The sequence below is a fragment of the Tenrec ecaudatus genome, chromosome 5 (genome assembly GCF_050624435.1).
Source record: "Tenrec ecaudatus isolate mTenEca1 chromosome 5, mTenEca1.hap1, whole genome shotgun sequence".
NCBI lineage: Eukaryota > Metazoa > Chordata > Mammalia > Afrosoricida > Tenrecidae > Tenrec > Tenrec ecaudatus.
In genome coordinates, this window is record NC_134534.1 from 152,251,916 (window position 1) to 152,267,670 (window position 15,755).

Sequence of the window (15,755 nt, forward strand, 5' to 3'; positions counted from 1 at the left end):
AAAACAGACAGGAGATCTGTCCATGCTGAGAAGCTAAGGCCAGGGAGGAGGAGACAGCTCTAAAGGTCTAGAACAGGGGTCCTCGGACTTTTTAAACAAGAGGCTAGTTCACCATCCCTCAGACCCGTTGAAGGGCCAGACTATAGTTTTTAAAAAACTATGGTCAAATTCCTCCGCACACTGCACATACCTTATTTTGAAGTAATACAAACAAATGGGGTAAAAACGCCCGGTGGGCCGGATAAATGTCCTCGGCGGGCCGCATGTGGCCCGCGGGCCAGAGTTTGAGGACGCCTGGTCTGGATGTTGAGTCGGGGTGGGAGGTGGCCAAGAGGGGAGGGCCTAGGCAGACTCAAGTATGACCTACAAGAGTGATGGAATGAGTCTTGATGCTGAGATATCTACACAATGAAATCGTGAGAGAAGAGCTCAAGTTGAGATGCTGCATTTGAGATCAGCGGGCGGAAGGCTGACCAGTTCTGGAGTCTTACCCACAGTCCCCCAAAGCAATACCCTGTAACAGGAAGCATGCCTCTAAGGCGGTTCCCTTCCCAGCCCTGCCTCCCAAGCATCACGAATGTCAATATCTTAATAAGTGAAAAAATGAAGGGCATAGGACAACATGTACAGAAGAGCCTACTTTTATTAAAAGACAAAAGAAAAAACCAACCACCACTGTCCCCACGACGTAAAAACCGCACAAGAAAATGTGAACACTGACTCTCTCAAGATAGGCGTCCTATGGTTTTTTTCCTTGTTACTTTCCTATTTCTAAATGATTTTACAAAGTGAATATACACATCTCATTTAAAATACAATGGAGTTGGGGTAGGACGCCCGGGCTGCCAGAGAGACAGGCAATGGTGGGTACTCACCTAGGGCTTCCCTGGGTCCTCGGTATTCTTGACTTGGAGACAATCCTCCTATGGTCACTGTTCCCCCCGTGTGTTTTTCTCTGTCTACTCTGGTCTTTTCATCATCCAGCAGGAATTCGACTTAGAAACCATCCTACACTGTGACCCTAGCCTGGATCGCGTTCGCAGGCCCTTGGGGTAGTTTTCAACCCACCGTTTGGGGAACACACCATCAGAGCAGAGCCACAGCTCTCTAGTGGCACTTCCCTCCCTCCCGGCCACCCCCGGACGTCATGATCTTTTCTATACTGACGTCCTGAGACAGAAACCGGTGGGTGACCTGTGAAAGTAAGCTGAGGCACATACAGGGACATGGCTTTTATGACAGTGGGACGAGGGCGACGCTGCAGCTTCGAGGAACATTCCTACTATATCTTGAGTACCTGATCTACCAAAAGATTCGAAGTCGTCCAAGTGGCTCGAGCTCTTGAATCGATAAAGCCTGGCTTTTCTTGAAAGTTTGTCCTTCGTGTCCCAGAACTTTAAATTTATTTTATGGAAGTTTATTTTCTTTAGTAATTCCTTTGTCACACTAATGTTAAAAGCTTGGGTCCATGACACCCACATTTTGTCATCTTCCAGCCATGGCTTCACAGTCTGCATAAAGCAACATAGATAGACATTAGTGATGGGCAGAGGGGAGGTCCCAGACTTCTGCGTCTCAAACGCCAGCCATGCACCCTCATTAGCAGTGTAGTCACAGCTCTTGCTGGCCATCCGTTATCCTGCTCTCAACTCAGGTCAAAGATTGGACTGTACCTGTGTGATCATGAGCTGTTGATGGGCTGAGGTATCACACATCAAAGACCCAGAGCAAAAATCATATCAATGTAAATGAGGGGGAGTGCAGAATGGAGACCCAATGCCCATCTGTAGATAATTGGACATGCCCGTACAGAAGGGTCATAAGGAAGAGACGAGCCAGTCAGGGTCCAGTGTAGCACTGACAAAACATACAACTTTCCTCTAGTTCTTTAATGCCTCCCCCCACTCCCCACAACTATCATGACCCCAATTTGACCTTACAAATCTGGCTAGACCAGACAATGTACTCGGGTACAGATTAGAGCTGGAAACATAGGGGATCCAGGGCAGATAAACCCCTTGGGACCAATATTGAGAGTAGCCATACCAATAGGGTAAGGGGAAGGTGGGAGCAGAAAAGGGTAACCAATCACAATGATCTACACAGAACCCCCTCCAAGGGGAACATACAACCGGAAAGTGGGTGACGGGAGACATCAGTCAGTGTAAGACATGAAAAAATAATAATTTCTAAATTATCAAGGGTTCATGGGGGAGGTAGAGTGGGGAAGGGCGGGAAAAAATGAGGAACTGATACCAACGACTAAAGTAGAAAGCAAATGTTTTGAAAATGATGATGGCAACAAATGTACAAATGTGCTTGACACAATGGATGGATGTATGTATTGTGATAAGAGCTGTATGAGCCCCAATAAAACAAACAAAAATAGGCATCAAGCAAGAACATTAAATAAAAGAATTGGGCTGTAATACACTGGACCGTGTCAGACCCCGAGTTCCATGGAGAAAGTAAAGTCAAAGCAATCAGCGCCAAGTGATGTCCTCCCAAATGCTCCCGAGCTCCCGCAGGAGTGTGTGCGCACGCAGGCACACCACACTCTTGTAGATGTATGCAGTTATACACTCACATGGTCACATGCACATTCATACACTCACACACATGTGCACACACATACACACATTCATAAATTTGTACGCATGCATGCACACATACACTCATGCGCACACACACACACAGAAATCTCTAGAGCTGCAAAGCCTTTGCTACAACAGAGAAATTACTGGGTAAAAATACCTAAATTTTAAAATCCCAGGAGCCTGGTGGTGTGGCAGTTACTCATTGGGCTGAGATCTGCATGGTCATCAGTTCAAAGCCAGCTGCCTTGGGAGAAAGACTGGGTTTTCCACTCTTATCAACAGTGATAGTCTCAGAAACCCACAGGGAGTCACTATGAGCCAGCCGTGACTCAATGGCGTGAGTTCGTTTTGGGTTGGATGAGTCAATGAAGAGTTAGCCAGCAGGTCTAGGAGCTGTGAATCTAAGAAGTTCCCAGGTAACATTAATGCTGCTGGTCTGTGGATCACACTTCATTTAGTATGAGTTTATATGCACGGTTAAACACATGTTCCCGTATGAACACATAAACACACACACCTTTACACCTGAATCCAAGAACACTTTGGTCACAGTTGGAAACACCACCACATCCATCTTTTTAGGCTCTTCATCATCAGGCAGAAGATGATACTCGATGTGGTAGAAATGGCGAACTTTTGTAGGTCTTTCTGCCTTAGCCTGCTTTCTATATTTTTCTGTCAATGTTGGATATTTCCCTTTATGACCTAAAAAACATAAATTAGGCTTGCTTTCACCTCCTATGGAGAAGCTGAATGTTCCCCACAGCTCCTTGGAAACAAGATCTGATGCTGGGAATATCTACAATATCCCCCCCAGTGTCACTGTGCCTGGAGGCTGATGGGCAGCCCAACCCAGTGCTGCTCCTCACCAGCAGAGTAGCAGGCCCTGGGGGAGGGAGAGGGGAAGTGAGGCAAAAGGATGCAGACTCTGCGTATGTGACAGTGACTTCATTGTGGTTCTCAGTAAAGGGCAAGTAAGAAGAAGTAATCACAATATAACGCAATTTGTGTAAGGACGGCAGTATCAAGTACAACAGAGAAGGACAGAAGGCAGAAATGAACTCTACCAAGGGACAGAGAGTCAGAAGTCCCAGGAGGACTTCAGCAGTTTTGTAGGAGGGAAGCTGGCAGATGAGAGAAAGCATTCTAGACACAGAGACTAGTCAAACACAAACCTCAGTGAGAAAGCTACACATGCGAATTAGCTCGGGCACAGGATGCAGAAGGAAAGGCTGAGGCTTCAGCTAGAGACCAGGGCCCAAGGAGCCTCATGGTGTGCCCTTGAGCTTAAACTACACCTTAGAGGTGAGGACATTTCACACCACAAGGAGGTGTTTCAGGTGCTCCATAAATATTTCATCTAAATTTCCTTCTACTGTGGGGTACAGAAAGGTTTTCCTCAGATTGTCCCCCTCAAATATATGCCAAACCTAGGATGCCGCTTGCTACACCTGGTAAATGCACACTTGGAAGCAAACTGCTTAAAGGTTTTCTCCCTGAGGGTATCAGCCATTTAGAACAATCAGACTTATTGTCTGTCACGCCTTAGGTGGGACCCACTCCCAGCTGATAAGGATAGTGGGTTGTTTCCCTAAAGCAGAGGTGTCAAACTGGAGGCCCACGGCCACATGCGACCCCTGAGGTAATTTTTTGAAGCATGGGATGCTCTGAAATAAAATGAAAATAGAAAAAATCTGTTTGGACTGGGTGCGGACCATGCTCTCCTGAAAGATAGCCTGCTGGATTGTGAGGTCCCTTCCCCCCACCTCTCAAGGCCAGAGCTGGTCTATGTAGTCCCTGCCTCCAATGTTCCAAGGAGCTTATCTCTCCAGGCCGGGTCTGTACAGCCCCTTCCCTCAGTGTTCCAGGAAGATTTGCTCACAGACCACATCCTGACTCAGACCCTGCAATTGCAGCAGCAGAAGGCCTTCCTTCCCCTCATCAGCACATACGTCCTCGGCTCAGGCCCTATATATGCACCACAACCTCACTGCCAGACTCGGTTTCCCTGACCTAACTCATTGGGTCTCGGAACCTGTCCGGGGGCTCAAGATGCCCCTGTCCCTTTCTCTGCTCTCCCTTCCCTCCCGGGAGCTCTTTCCCTCCCTAATGAAGCCGCTCTTAAGCTCATGTTCTTTGTCTCAGTCCTACCTCTGTTCCATGTCTCAGTGTTGACCTCTCAAAATCGTTATGAAGAAAATGGTGCTTAGGGGAGATCGAGGCAATACCATACACACAAGTCCCTCATCTTTAACTACTGAAGACAAGTATACACGTGGCCCAGTGCCTTTCCCCAGGGCCTGTGGACTTGTATAAACGCGCTGACTCGGTTCCAGCGACATTTGGAAGCAATATGTCTGCCACTCTCAGTGTCACCTAATGTAAACAGATCCCAATAGTGAAAAGGTTAGAAAGAGCACTCTGGGTTGTGCTGTTATGAATCATACCTAGCGGCAGAGCTAGCTAACATTTTAGAGGGAAGCCATTATGATTGTGCATCACGTTTGTCAGCTGTCCAACATTTTGTATTTTTTTATTAGTGACTTTGTTATATTTTCCGGTCACAACCTAAGAGGTAAGTGAAAACTAGGAGGAGGAAAGCACTGGCAAGTTTTGGGTAAAAAAGAATAATTTTAATTTTATGAATACATTAAATAAATGTTTAAATAAAAGCAATTATATGTTTTAATTATCCTAACCATATTCCTGAATCCTCACTTTAAAATATAAATATATAAAATATAAATGGGCCACGTTTTAATTGATTTTGACCCCCATGCCCTAAAGGAGAGCCCAAAGACAAGGTCAAGCCAACTCTAGGACGGCCAAGGCTAGGCTGCCATCTTGAATCCAGGATCTGCCCATCTTGTCAAATGTGTGCCCCTGGTCCCTCCCCTTCCTACTGTGTGTACACCCCTAGCTCACCCCCTTCCTGTTACAATGTGGTTACCTGTAATCAGGGGGACTTTCATTCCCGTAAGTGTAGATAAACCTTGGTTAGAAATATATTCTCTCTCTCTGCACGGACCTGGCTGCTGAGATCATGGCCATCCTGGGGGTGAGCATGCTACTATGAAATGTGTCTGACTCCTTTATTTCCTTCTCTCTCCTAGGCTCTATGTTATCGCCGTACAATTGTGCCTGCGAACCCTGCAGTTGTCAGAAACTGGTTTGCTCTGACATTCTATAAAAACATGACTACCTTTAAAGTACCCCTCTTTCCTGCCAGTTTGTCCTATTGTTTTTGTGACAGTGGAAGCTATACCACCAGTATTTCAAAAACCAGAAGGGCTGCCTGCAGTAAACAGGTTTCAGTGAAACTTCCGGACTAACAATAGTTATAAGAAAGACACAGTCCATTTCTGAAAAACTAGCCACCTAAAACCTTAAGAGTGGCAGCAGAGTATTGTCTGATGTAGTGCCAGAAGACAGAGCCCCTCCTGTTGGAGGTGCTGAACATACCACTGGGGAAGAGCGGGTCCTCAAAGTGGAGTTAGCCTTAGGGACACGGATGGAAGCAAACTCCTGGGACCTTCATTTGCTGATGGAAAATGACTCAAACTGACAAAAACCAGCGGAACTACTAGACATAGAACTCAAAAGATTGGTCTTTAGGTACCTACAGCTGAGGAGAGAAATAAGCAACCAAAAAGATAAAGGGATCTGAGTGATGCCTGAGAATGATTAGTATACTATCAACAGTAAGAATCTATTTCTCATCAGGATCCTGGAGCAAGAAGAAAGTTTACATCTACAGGGAAAATAATATAATAAATCATAGAAGAAAAGCTCCCCAACATCATAAAAGAGGAGATAAGAACTATTTAAGAAGAGAGAGAACTCCAAAAGGATAGCTCTCAAAAGGAAAACATCATAAAATATAAAATTGAAACTTTCCAATATCAAGAAAAAGAGATAATCCTGAGGACAGCTAAGGAATAGTCACGTACAAAGGAAAATCAATAAGTATAAGCTTAGACTTCTCAGCAGAAACAATATAGGTGAGAAGACAATGGAGTAAAATTATTTTTATTATTTTTTACATATACAAAGTTTTGAAAGAAAAGAATTGTCAACCAAGAATTCTATACCCCGCAAAATCATTCCTCAAATACAAGGAAGAAATAAAAGTATTTATAGACAAGGAAAATGAAAGGAGTTTGTAAAAACAAGACCAGCATTACAGAAATCTTAAAGAGATCACTGGGACAGAGCATCAACAATAACATCAGACAAACCTGAGAGCAACACACAAGACAATACTACCCAGAAACCAACAAAATGAAATCAACACTCAACAAACGACACAGAATTAGAGGAGGAACAAAGAAACCAATAACCACCACCCCACCCCACCCAAAAACCCTCCAACAGCAAAATGACAGGAACATACCTGAATCTATTAATGATACTGAATGTCAATGGATTAAATGCACCAATCAAAAGACAGAGAGTAGCAGATTTTATTTGAAAACAAGACCTGTCTATATGCTGCTCACAACAGAGACATTTAACTTCAAAGACAAAAATAGGCTAACAATCAAAGAATGGGGGGGAAATTGACCAAGCCAATGGCAACCATAGAAAATCAGGAGTGCCAATATTAATCTCTGATAAAATAGACTTCAAGGCAAATAACATAATGAGAGACAAGAATGGATCCTATATAGTAGTTAAATGAATAGAACAAGAAGACATAATTATATCAATCCTATAAGCCCCCATAAAAAAACCCAAGTTACATCAATAAAACTCTCACAGAGTTGAACAGAGAAACAGCTTGACAATAATAGTAGTTCACTTCAACTCATATGTGGAAACTTCACTGTATCACTCTCAAGGAAAAATAGATCATCAGGAAAGACACTCAATAAAGACAACTGAGAGCTCAACAACACAATCAACCAGCTAGATCTTCTAGACAGGTACAGAGCACACACATCACCTGTCAACAGCACAGTGCACATCCACCTCAAGCACACACAATGCATACTTTAGAACAGACCGGTGGTAGGCCACAAAGCAAGCTTTAACAAACACATAAACTTTGAAAGCCAAAACTAATTTTCTCAGATCACTATGTTATAAAACTAGAAATCAACAACAGAAAGAACAAGAACTTCAATAAAGACAATCACATGGACTTTGAACAGCATTTTACTGAGGGGGAAAAAACTGGGTAAATTAGATCAAATAAAAATGAAATTAAGACATTTCTTGGAAAAGGAGAAATCCGAAATCAACACCTTCACACAACACCTCCAACAACTGAAACAAAAGCAACAACTAAACCCTCAACAAACAGGTTAAAAATCATAAAGACGAAAGATAAATGAACGGAAACCTCACAAGAAGATGGTGAAAAAAAATCACCAAGACAAGAAGTTGGTTTTTTGAAAAGATGAACAAAATTGACACGCTGCTGGCAAAATTAGAAAGAAATGTCCTAAAATTGAGTGTGACGATTGTTCGACTCTTCTTGATGTGACTGAACTATGGAATTGCATGATCCGTGGCTGCATGCCAACCAAACAAGGTGAAATGTACAATGAAAGGGAAAGAATGAGAAGATGCAAATGTCTAGAATTAGAGATGAAAAGGATGGCATCACAACAGATCCAAATGCTCGCTTCCTGCTTGCGTTCTGTGTCATTTCTGTGTGTGAAATTCATGACAGGTAAACCTATGCCGATAGTAACTGGATTAATGGCTCCTTGTGGGTATGGCAGGAGAGGTTGGGGGTGGGGGTGGGGAGCTAATAGCGATTAGTACAATATGATAAAAATGCACAAAACTGCTTGTGATGATGATTGGACACTCTTCTTGATGTTCCTGCACTATTTAGTTGCATGTTATGTGAATTATATGCCAATAAAACTATTGGGGGGAAATAAGGAAAACACAGTGAAGAAAAGGGATAAGTGGTGCTATATTGTACAGGACTGTGATCAATTACACGAAACTAACTGTTGAATGGAAAGCTGATCGGCTCTGAAAGCCTTCACTCAATTCACAATACAAAGTTAAAGAAATCAAATCAAACTCACTAACAAGGGGAACTGATTACAAGGATCCACATGTGACCTCTTCCCTGGGAGAGGGACAGCAGAGAAGGGGGGAAGGGAGACTCCGGATAGGGCAAGATATGACAAAACAAAGATGTATAAATTACCAAGGGCATATGAGGGAGGGGGGAATGGGGAGGGAGGGGGGGAAAAAAGAGGACCTGATGCAAGGGGCTTAAGTGGAGAGCAAATGCCTTGAGAATGATTGGGGCAGGGAATGTATGGATGTGCTTTATACAATTGATGTATGTATATGTATGGACTGTGATAAGAGTTATATGAGTCCCTAATAAAATGTAAAAGAAGAAAAGAGAAAAAAATGATTAGGGCAAAGACTGTACAGATGTGCTTTATACAATTGATGTATGTATATGCATGAACTGTGAAAAGAATTGTATGAGCCCCAATAAATTGTTAAAATTAAAAAAAAATAAAATAACAATAAACCCTGAAAAATAAACAAAAAACAAAAAAAACTCACTAACAACAAATGAAACTATTAAAATTAGAGAGAGTGAGTGGTAAAGGAGCCCCTGAGGGGGAGTGGGTTACTCAGTGGGCTCCTAGCAGGGTCAGTAGTTCAAACCCCAGCTCCATGGAAAGAGGAGGAGGCTTTCTACTCCCGTAAAGAATTGCCATCTCTGGAATTCAGAGGGACAGCTCTACTGTCCCACAGGACTGCTGAGTTGGAAGTGATTTGGTGGCAGTTAAGTTTGGTTTTGACTTCATCACGAGGTGGGGCGCTGATGGACAAACACTGTGATATAGAAGTCTATGTTTATGGACAACTAATCACAAACACCTCATGGGATTTGGTTTCTTGGTTTGGGGGTGATGTTTCATGGGAGCCCCAAGTTAGAGAGACGGTGTGTAGTGCTTCTAGTATGCTTCCTACTTGTTGTATAATGCCTGGGATCTTAAGAGCCTGCAAGTGGCCGTCACAGGTCCAACAACGGGTCTCAATTTACCTGAAGCAACAAAGGAAGGAGAGTCGGCAAGGGAAGAGGGTATAGAATGTGTGGCTAATTGCCACCACGCATAACTATCCCCTTTGCCAGGAGGTCGGGAGAATTAGATGGTGCCTGGCTGCCAGTACTGAATGCTTTGATGACAGAGCCTATAGAAAAATCCTGACCCAAACGAGGGAGAAATGCAGAACAGAATTCCTAATTCTCATTACAGACTTTCTTGAGCCATTGAGGCTAAATGAATCCCAGAAACTTGTGCCCTGAGATAATCTTTAAATCTTAAACAAAATGATTTCCTGAAATCTTCCTTAAACAAACAAAAAAGTTTAATAAGTAAAGAATGTCTGGCTTGCGCACTGTGCTCTCTTAAAGAGCTACTACCTATTAGGCATCAAATTCACAAGAGCAACTTGAAGGTTAGTTAGGAAGCTGACGGAGCAGTGAATGTGTGTGTGTTCAATGGGAGCATCAGTCTGGAAAGAGTGGATGGAAATAGTTTCACAACTTGAAGAATGGAATCAAGATCACTGAATTGTATGTGTAGCAAGTGTTGAATTGGTGTATGTTCTGCTGTGTGTGTTATCAATAACAACAAGTTTTTCAAGAAGTAGAGATACAAATGTACTGAAAAAGTACAGACTGTAGTTTGTATTTGCTGATTAGAAAAGAGGTAGAAGAAATAAGTTGACTGAACCTGCCTTAGAAGGTGGAGCATGAGTGTGAAATAAGCAGAAAACCAAGGCATGCTGGGAAAGCACCTGGGAAAAGTCATCTTCACTCACAGAGGGCTCTTCCCTGTTTTCACGGGATTTGTGTTTTGCCATTCCAAAGTTAATATTGTACTCGTATATCAAATGTAGTCACTCAAAGTTGAAACCTTTATTTCTTTGGGTGGGGGGGAGTTTAGGAAATATATTCAATGTATCTAATATTGAAATGAAAAAATTACTCCACGTTTAAAAAATGTTATATACAATGTTGAAATGGAGAAAAGGCTTATTGTTTAAAAACTGTGTGTTCATTGATCAACACCTTCATGATGAGAAGTGCTGTATTAAATATAAACCCATTGTATCGGGGGGTCGGGTGGGAAGTAGCAGTACAGGACTTTTCTCTCTTGTGCCCATTGAGCCGAGGTTTGGTCATGTGACTAGTTTTGCCCATAAGAAATGTTAGTAGGTGGGATGTACCCAAAGACTTGAATAGTACTTGGTAACTGAGCTTGCTCTCTCCTGTGTTCAAGGTGCACCGTAAAATAAAACCGGGCTGACTGTGATAAGAGTTGTATGAGCCCCTAATAAATTGTTTTAAAAAAATTTTTTTTAAAGAAAAAAAAACCGGGTTAAGCTCTACTGGGTGGGGCTTGTGTAGTGTGCACGTTTCCCACTAGGTGAGCATCAAGCAAGCCTCAATGAGTTAGTGCACCCACTGGTGTCCCTGGGAAGTTTCTCTATGGCCACAGTGAGCTTGTTTGTAAAAGCTGTTACACTCAAACCTCATTTTTTGTGATGGCCTATTTAAGAGAACAGCATGCGACAGTGAAATTTTGTTTCCTGCTCAGGAAAAATGCCGTAGAAATTGTTGTGATGTTGAACACAGCTGACAAGGACAGCGCTATGGGAAAATCTCAAGTGTACCAGTAGTTTTCTTGTTTTAAAAAAGGTGAAGTGTCGGTTATGACAAACCTCGTTCTGGACATCCATCAAAATTAAGCTTTCTATTCAGAGCAGTGCTTCTTGACCTTCCTAATGCCGCCACCCTTTAAAACAGCTCCTCAAAAAAAAAAAAAAAAAAAACAGCTCCTCATGTGGTGGTGGCCCCCAAGCACAAAATTATTTCCATTGCTACTTCATCACTGTAATGTTGCTACTGTCATAAAACGTAATGTAAATATCTGATATGCAGGGTGTATTTTCATTGTTACAAATTGAACATAATTAAACATAATTAAAGCATAATGATTAATCACAAAATAATAAGTCATTATATATTGTGAAATATTTTCCAATGGCCTTAGGTGACCCTTATGAAAGGGTAGTTCAACACCGCCCCTGCCAAAGGGGTTGTGACCCACAGGTTGAGAACCGCTGATTTAGAGATTCTGAAAAGATTGCGTAACAGTGGGCGACAAAAAAAGCCTGATCTGTGGCAAGTAAGGAACAGGTTTTGCCAACACAACAATGCACCTGCTCACGCAGCCATCTCAGTGCACCAGTTTGGGGCAAAAAACAGCATGCCTCTGTTGCTCAACACACCTGACTCACCTGATCTCGCTCCATGTGACTTCTTTTTGTTTCTGAGAATGCAAAGGGACATGAAAAGGCAGCGATTTGATGATGTAGAAGAGGTGAAGTGTGGGGGGGAGATGAGGGAGGTGCTATCACCCATCCAAACAGATGAGTTTGAAGAATGTTTCCAGAAGTAGAATCGCAGATTTGACAAATGCATTAAGTGTAATGGAGAGTACCTTAAAGGTGATAAGGTTGTTTTGTTTAAAAACAAATAAATACACAGCTTTGAAAATTCTGTTTTTTTGGTTCTCCCTCGTATATGTTTTCCCATAATAAGAGCCTGCCTGGGCTAGCCCCCTGAGCCAGGAGGATGAGCGGCACATGGAGTCCAGCAGAGACCAGCCCACGGCACCTGAGCTGCAGGCAGGAGAACAAAAGATTGCTCTTAGCAATCCCTACGAGGACTCAAGTAGAACATGTTTTGGAAATGATGATGACAATGTATGTACCAGTGTGCTTGATACAATTGATGTATGGAATGTTATAAGAGCTATAAGAGCCCCCGATAAAATGATTTAAAAAAAACACTTCAACCTATCCCACCTATACATTCCCTATCTCAAATTAATATCCTTGAATTTTCTATAAAAGCCTACTCTTAAAAAAGGCAGAAAGAAAAATAATTGCATGAATAACAATGAGTACAGGGAAGAAGAAAATGTTCTAGAAATGAATGTGGTGATAATTGTACAACTCTTCTTGATATGATTGAATTATTGAATTGTCTGATGTGATTAAAGTGCTAATAACACTGTTTTTAAAAAGACAGGGGATAAAAAGAAATCCCTAAGGTTGAGTATAGAAAATCAAAGGCATAAATCTGACACAAACAGTTAAACTTTGTCAGCAGATCCCCTCTATGATGCAGGCTGGACCTGGTTTCCAGAATGCTATGTATTTTTGGTTTATATTGTTTTCTTTGGTTTTTGTTTGTTCATAGAGTGCATCTCAGGGGTGCACTCTCAATGGAGGGCATTGTCTTGAAGCTGTGCTACATGCTTCTCAGTAGATGAAACCTAGGATCGATGAACCTAGAGGGGCAACAAGTCGAATAAGGGGCTCGGGGGGAGGTGGGGAGGTGGGTACAAAGGTGGTGGGGGAGGGGGGCCAAAGGGAGGCAGTATCAAGGACTCCATGTAGAAAGGGAATATTGGAAACTGATTGTGGTAGCAATTGTACATTCTACTTGACGTGACTGAAATATGGAACAATGTATGTGTTAAATCCCAAGGAATAAAAAAGAAGCAAAACAAACAAGTAAGAGAAATCCCTATGCTGGATGAGGCTGTGTGGGTTTATTGCACAGCATTGTTCATGGCTCTGGCTCATTGATTCCCTTCATGCTTGGCCTCCATAGATCAGCACCTTAACCTTATAACACCTGAACTTTTAATTTCAGGGGAAAAAATTTTGTTTTTATTCTTTACTCTCATAGTTATCAATATATAACAACCAAAATATATTTTAAAATATAAAACTTGCAATGTTTTAAAATGTAACCAAATTGTCACATTCGTCCATGGAGTTATAATAAATGTTATAATTAAATGTTACGAAGACGTCACGCGCGGCATTACAGGGTTAAACAAGCAGTGCCCAGCAATTATGAGAACCAATACCTGAACCCGGCTGTACTTCCTTCACCTGTGCAACAAGGGGAAAAGCTCCACCTGCTTCTCTTCTGGCTTCCGGGCCGGGAGTCCCTAGATCTGCTGCCTCTTCTCCTCCGCGGTGGAGGGAGGGCAAGAGGCGTACATGTCCTAAACACCCGGGAAGTCATCCGTGTCGCACCTTGTTCAGTGGGTGCTGGAACTGTGGCCCCGCACTTACCGGCCACGAGTGGGAAAGCCAGAGAGATGACCAGATTGCAGGCCACGTCCCGTGGCGCGTCCGTGGAGAAGGCGCTAGCAGGCTCGCTGGAGGACAGCAAACTGCTGGACTGGTTGTCTGTGTCTGATTCCTGGACCTGGACCTCAGCCCCCAGACAGTCCTCCCTGTCACACTCCTTTGTGGACTGGTAGAAGTTGACAATGGAGGAAATGGGCGCCATGCCCACCCGGTCCTCATCTTCCCATTCCCAGGCCTGCAGTGACATGCTGCAGGGCACCCTGGTGGGCTGGCACGTGGTCTGAAAGAAAAGAACACCCGTGCTGTCGCCCTTCTGCTCCCAGGTACAGGGCTGCCTTCGCGGGGTCCTGCCTCTCTCCTCTTCCTTGTGCTGCTCAGGCCGGGCACAGTGCTGGCGCACAGTTGGCACTCAATCCATTTAGAGATGAGCCCCTAAAGACTGCTGCATGGCAGCGATCATGACAGAACAGCCTGCATCTATCTGCAGCCGCAGCCTTGACCCAATCGTGCCCCAGATCACACGGCCAGGGCTCCAGGCCTAAGGAATCCCTGCGGTGTGGGAGCACTACGGGAAAGGAACACTGAGGGAGCAGGACCAGGACGAGAGTCCCTAACTTATGACAGAGGGAATCTGGAGAGCTGGGATTCCACGGTAGCAAAGCCTCCACTTTGGTAAGTTAAAGTTCAAGTACATTATCCTGCTTTATCATTCCCACAGATTCGTCCCTGGAACAGCTAGACTGCCTTAAAGTGAGCACATGAGTAATTCCATCTCCCTATAGAAGCAGACATTACCCTTCTGCTCTCTCTTCCCACGCTGTCACCCCACGCCCCTCATACCTTCCCCCAATGCCGGTCTTAGGTTTCCTCACCTGTGAGCTCAGGGACCTTAAGGTAGAGACCACCCACCTTGTGACGCATGTCACTAGTGAATATGCATGCCTTCAGGCTACTCATAAATGTCCCGGGACAGGACAGGTTCACTCTCTCCTCTCCCAGCTCCTGGTGGACCATCAAGAGGGGCTGAGGGGAGCACGCTTCCATAACACGTGACTGACTCCTTTATCCTATTCTGGCTCCTGTCTTTCCTACCCTCTTGACTATAATCTTTATATGTCATTGCCCTGCCACTGCACCCACTGGCCCAGCGGTGGTTGGAGGCCGGCTTCCGCGGACAGGGGCACGGTCCCTCGGGCAGCCCCGGCCACAGAGGCCGTTCCGCTAGGCTTCCAGTCCAGGGGAGCCCGGGGGCGGGGAGCTGTGCGGGAGCACGTTTGCGCTTGCCCTTTGCAACAGGGCAGGGCAGGCAAAGGGACTGGCGGGCACAGGCCCTGGCCAGGCCACGGGAGGGAGAGGCTGGGGCGCTGAATGCTGGGCTTGGGGCAGGCCCCAGGGCTACCACCCAGAGGGGAGACCCAGCTCTTGTGAGCTAAGGCAGAAGTGGGTGGCGGTACTGGGGCGGGACGTGGCCAGGGCCGGAGGTCCCAACCACTGCCAAGGCTCTGGGGTACTTGCGAATGGACGTGCTGGTAAGCGGACCCCGACTCAGAAAGAGCTTTCCACTCCCGGACCGCTCACAACTGCTGCAGGGACTCTCCAACGACCTTGGCTGTGGGCTCTCAGCGGAAGCACTCCGCAAAATCCAGCCACCCAGCTCTGTTTGACAGTTGCCAGGAGACGGGGCGGGGCGGGGCTGCAGGGAGGCGGGGGGGGGGGGGCGGGGGGGGGGGGGGTTCCCCAGCGACCAAGCCTGCCAGACCAGGACTTCAGAAGTCCATGCTAACGCATAAATTCTGAAGGCAGTTGCCTTGGTTTACTATCGTTTGATTAATCATTCCATCTGTAAGGAATCTCTACTCTGAATGGAGGTGCCTATTACTCACTTGGCCCTGCCCAACAATTCGGGAATGGGGGCTCACTGCCATCCAGTGGATGCCAATTTAGGGAGTACTGATTCTTCCCCTATCTCCGCAGTCCACAGTCCTT

General features: G+C 44.7%; 1 protein-coding gene across 1 annotated transcript in view; it reads right to left on the reverse strand.

The window, feature by feature from the left end:
* The window catches only part of CFAP92 (cilia and flagella associated protein 92 (putative)), an 82,049-nt gene extending 68,033 nt beyond the window's left edge, over positions 1-14,016 (reverse strand). Inside the window, exons 1-3 of the mRNA XM_075550896.1 lie at positions 13,752-14,016; positions 3,115-3,302; positions 1,298-1,511 (exon numbers count right to left, since the gene is read on the reverse strand). Of these exons, the coding sequence (XP_075407011.1) occupies positions 1,298-1,511; positions 3,115-3,302; positions 13,752-14,016 (667 nt within the window). The remainder of the gene's footprint in view (positions 1-1,297; positions 1,512-3,114; positions 3,303-13,751) is intronic.
* Positions 14,017-15,755: the final 1,739 nt, after the last annotated feature.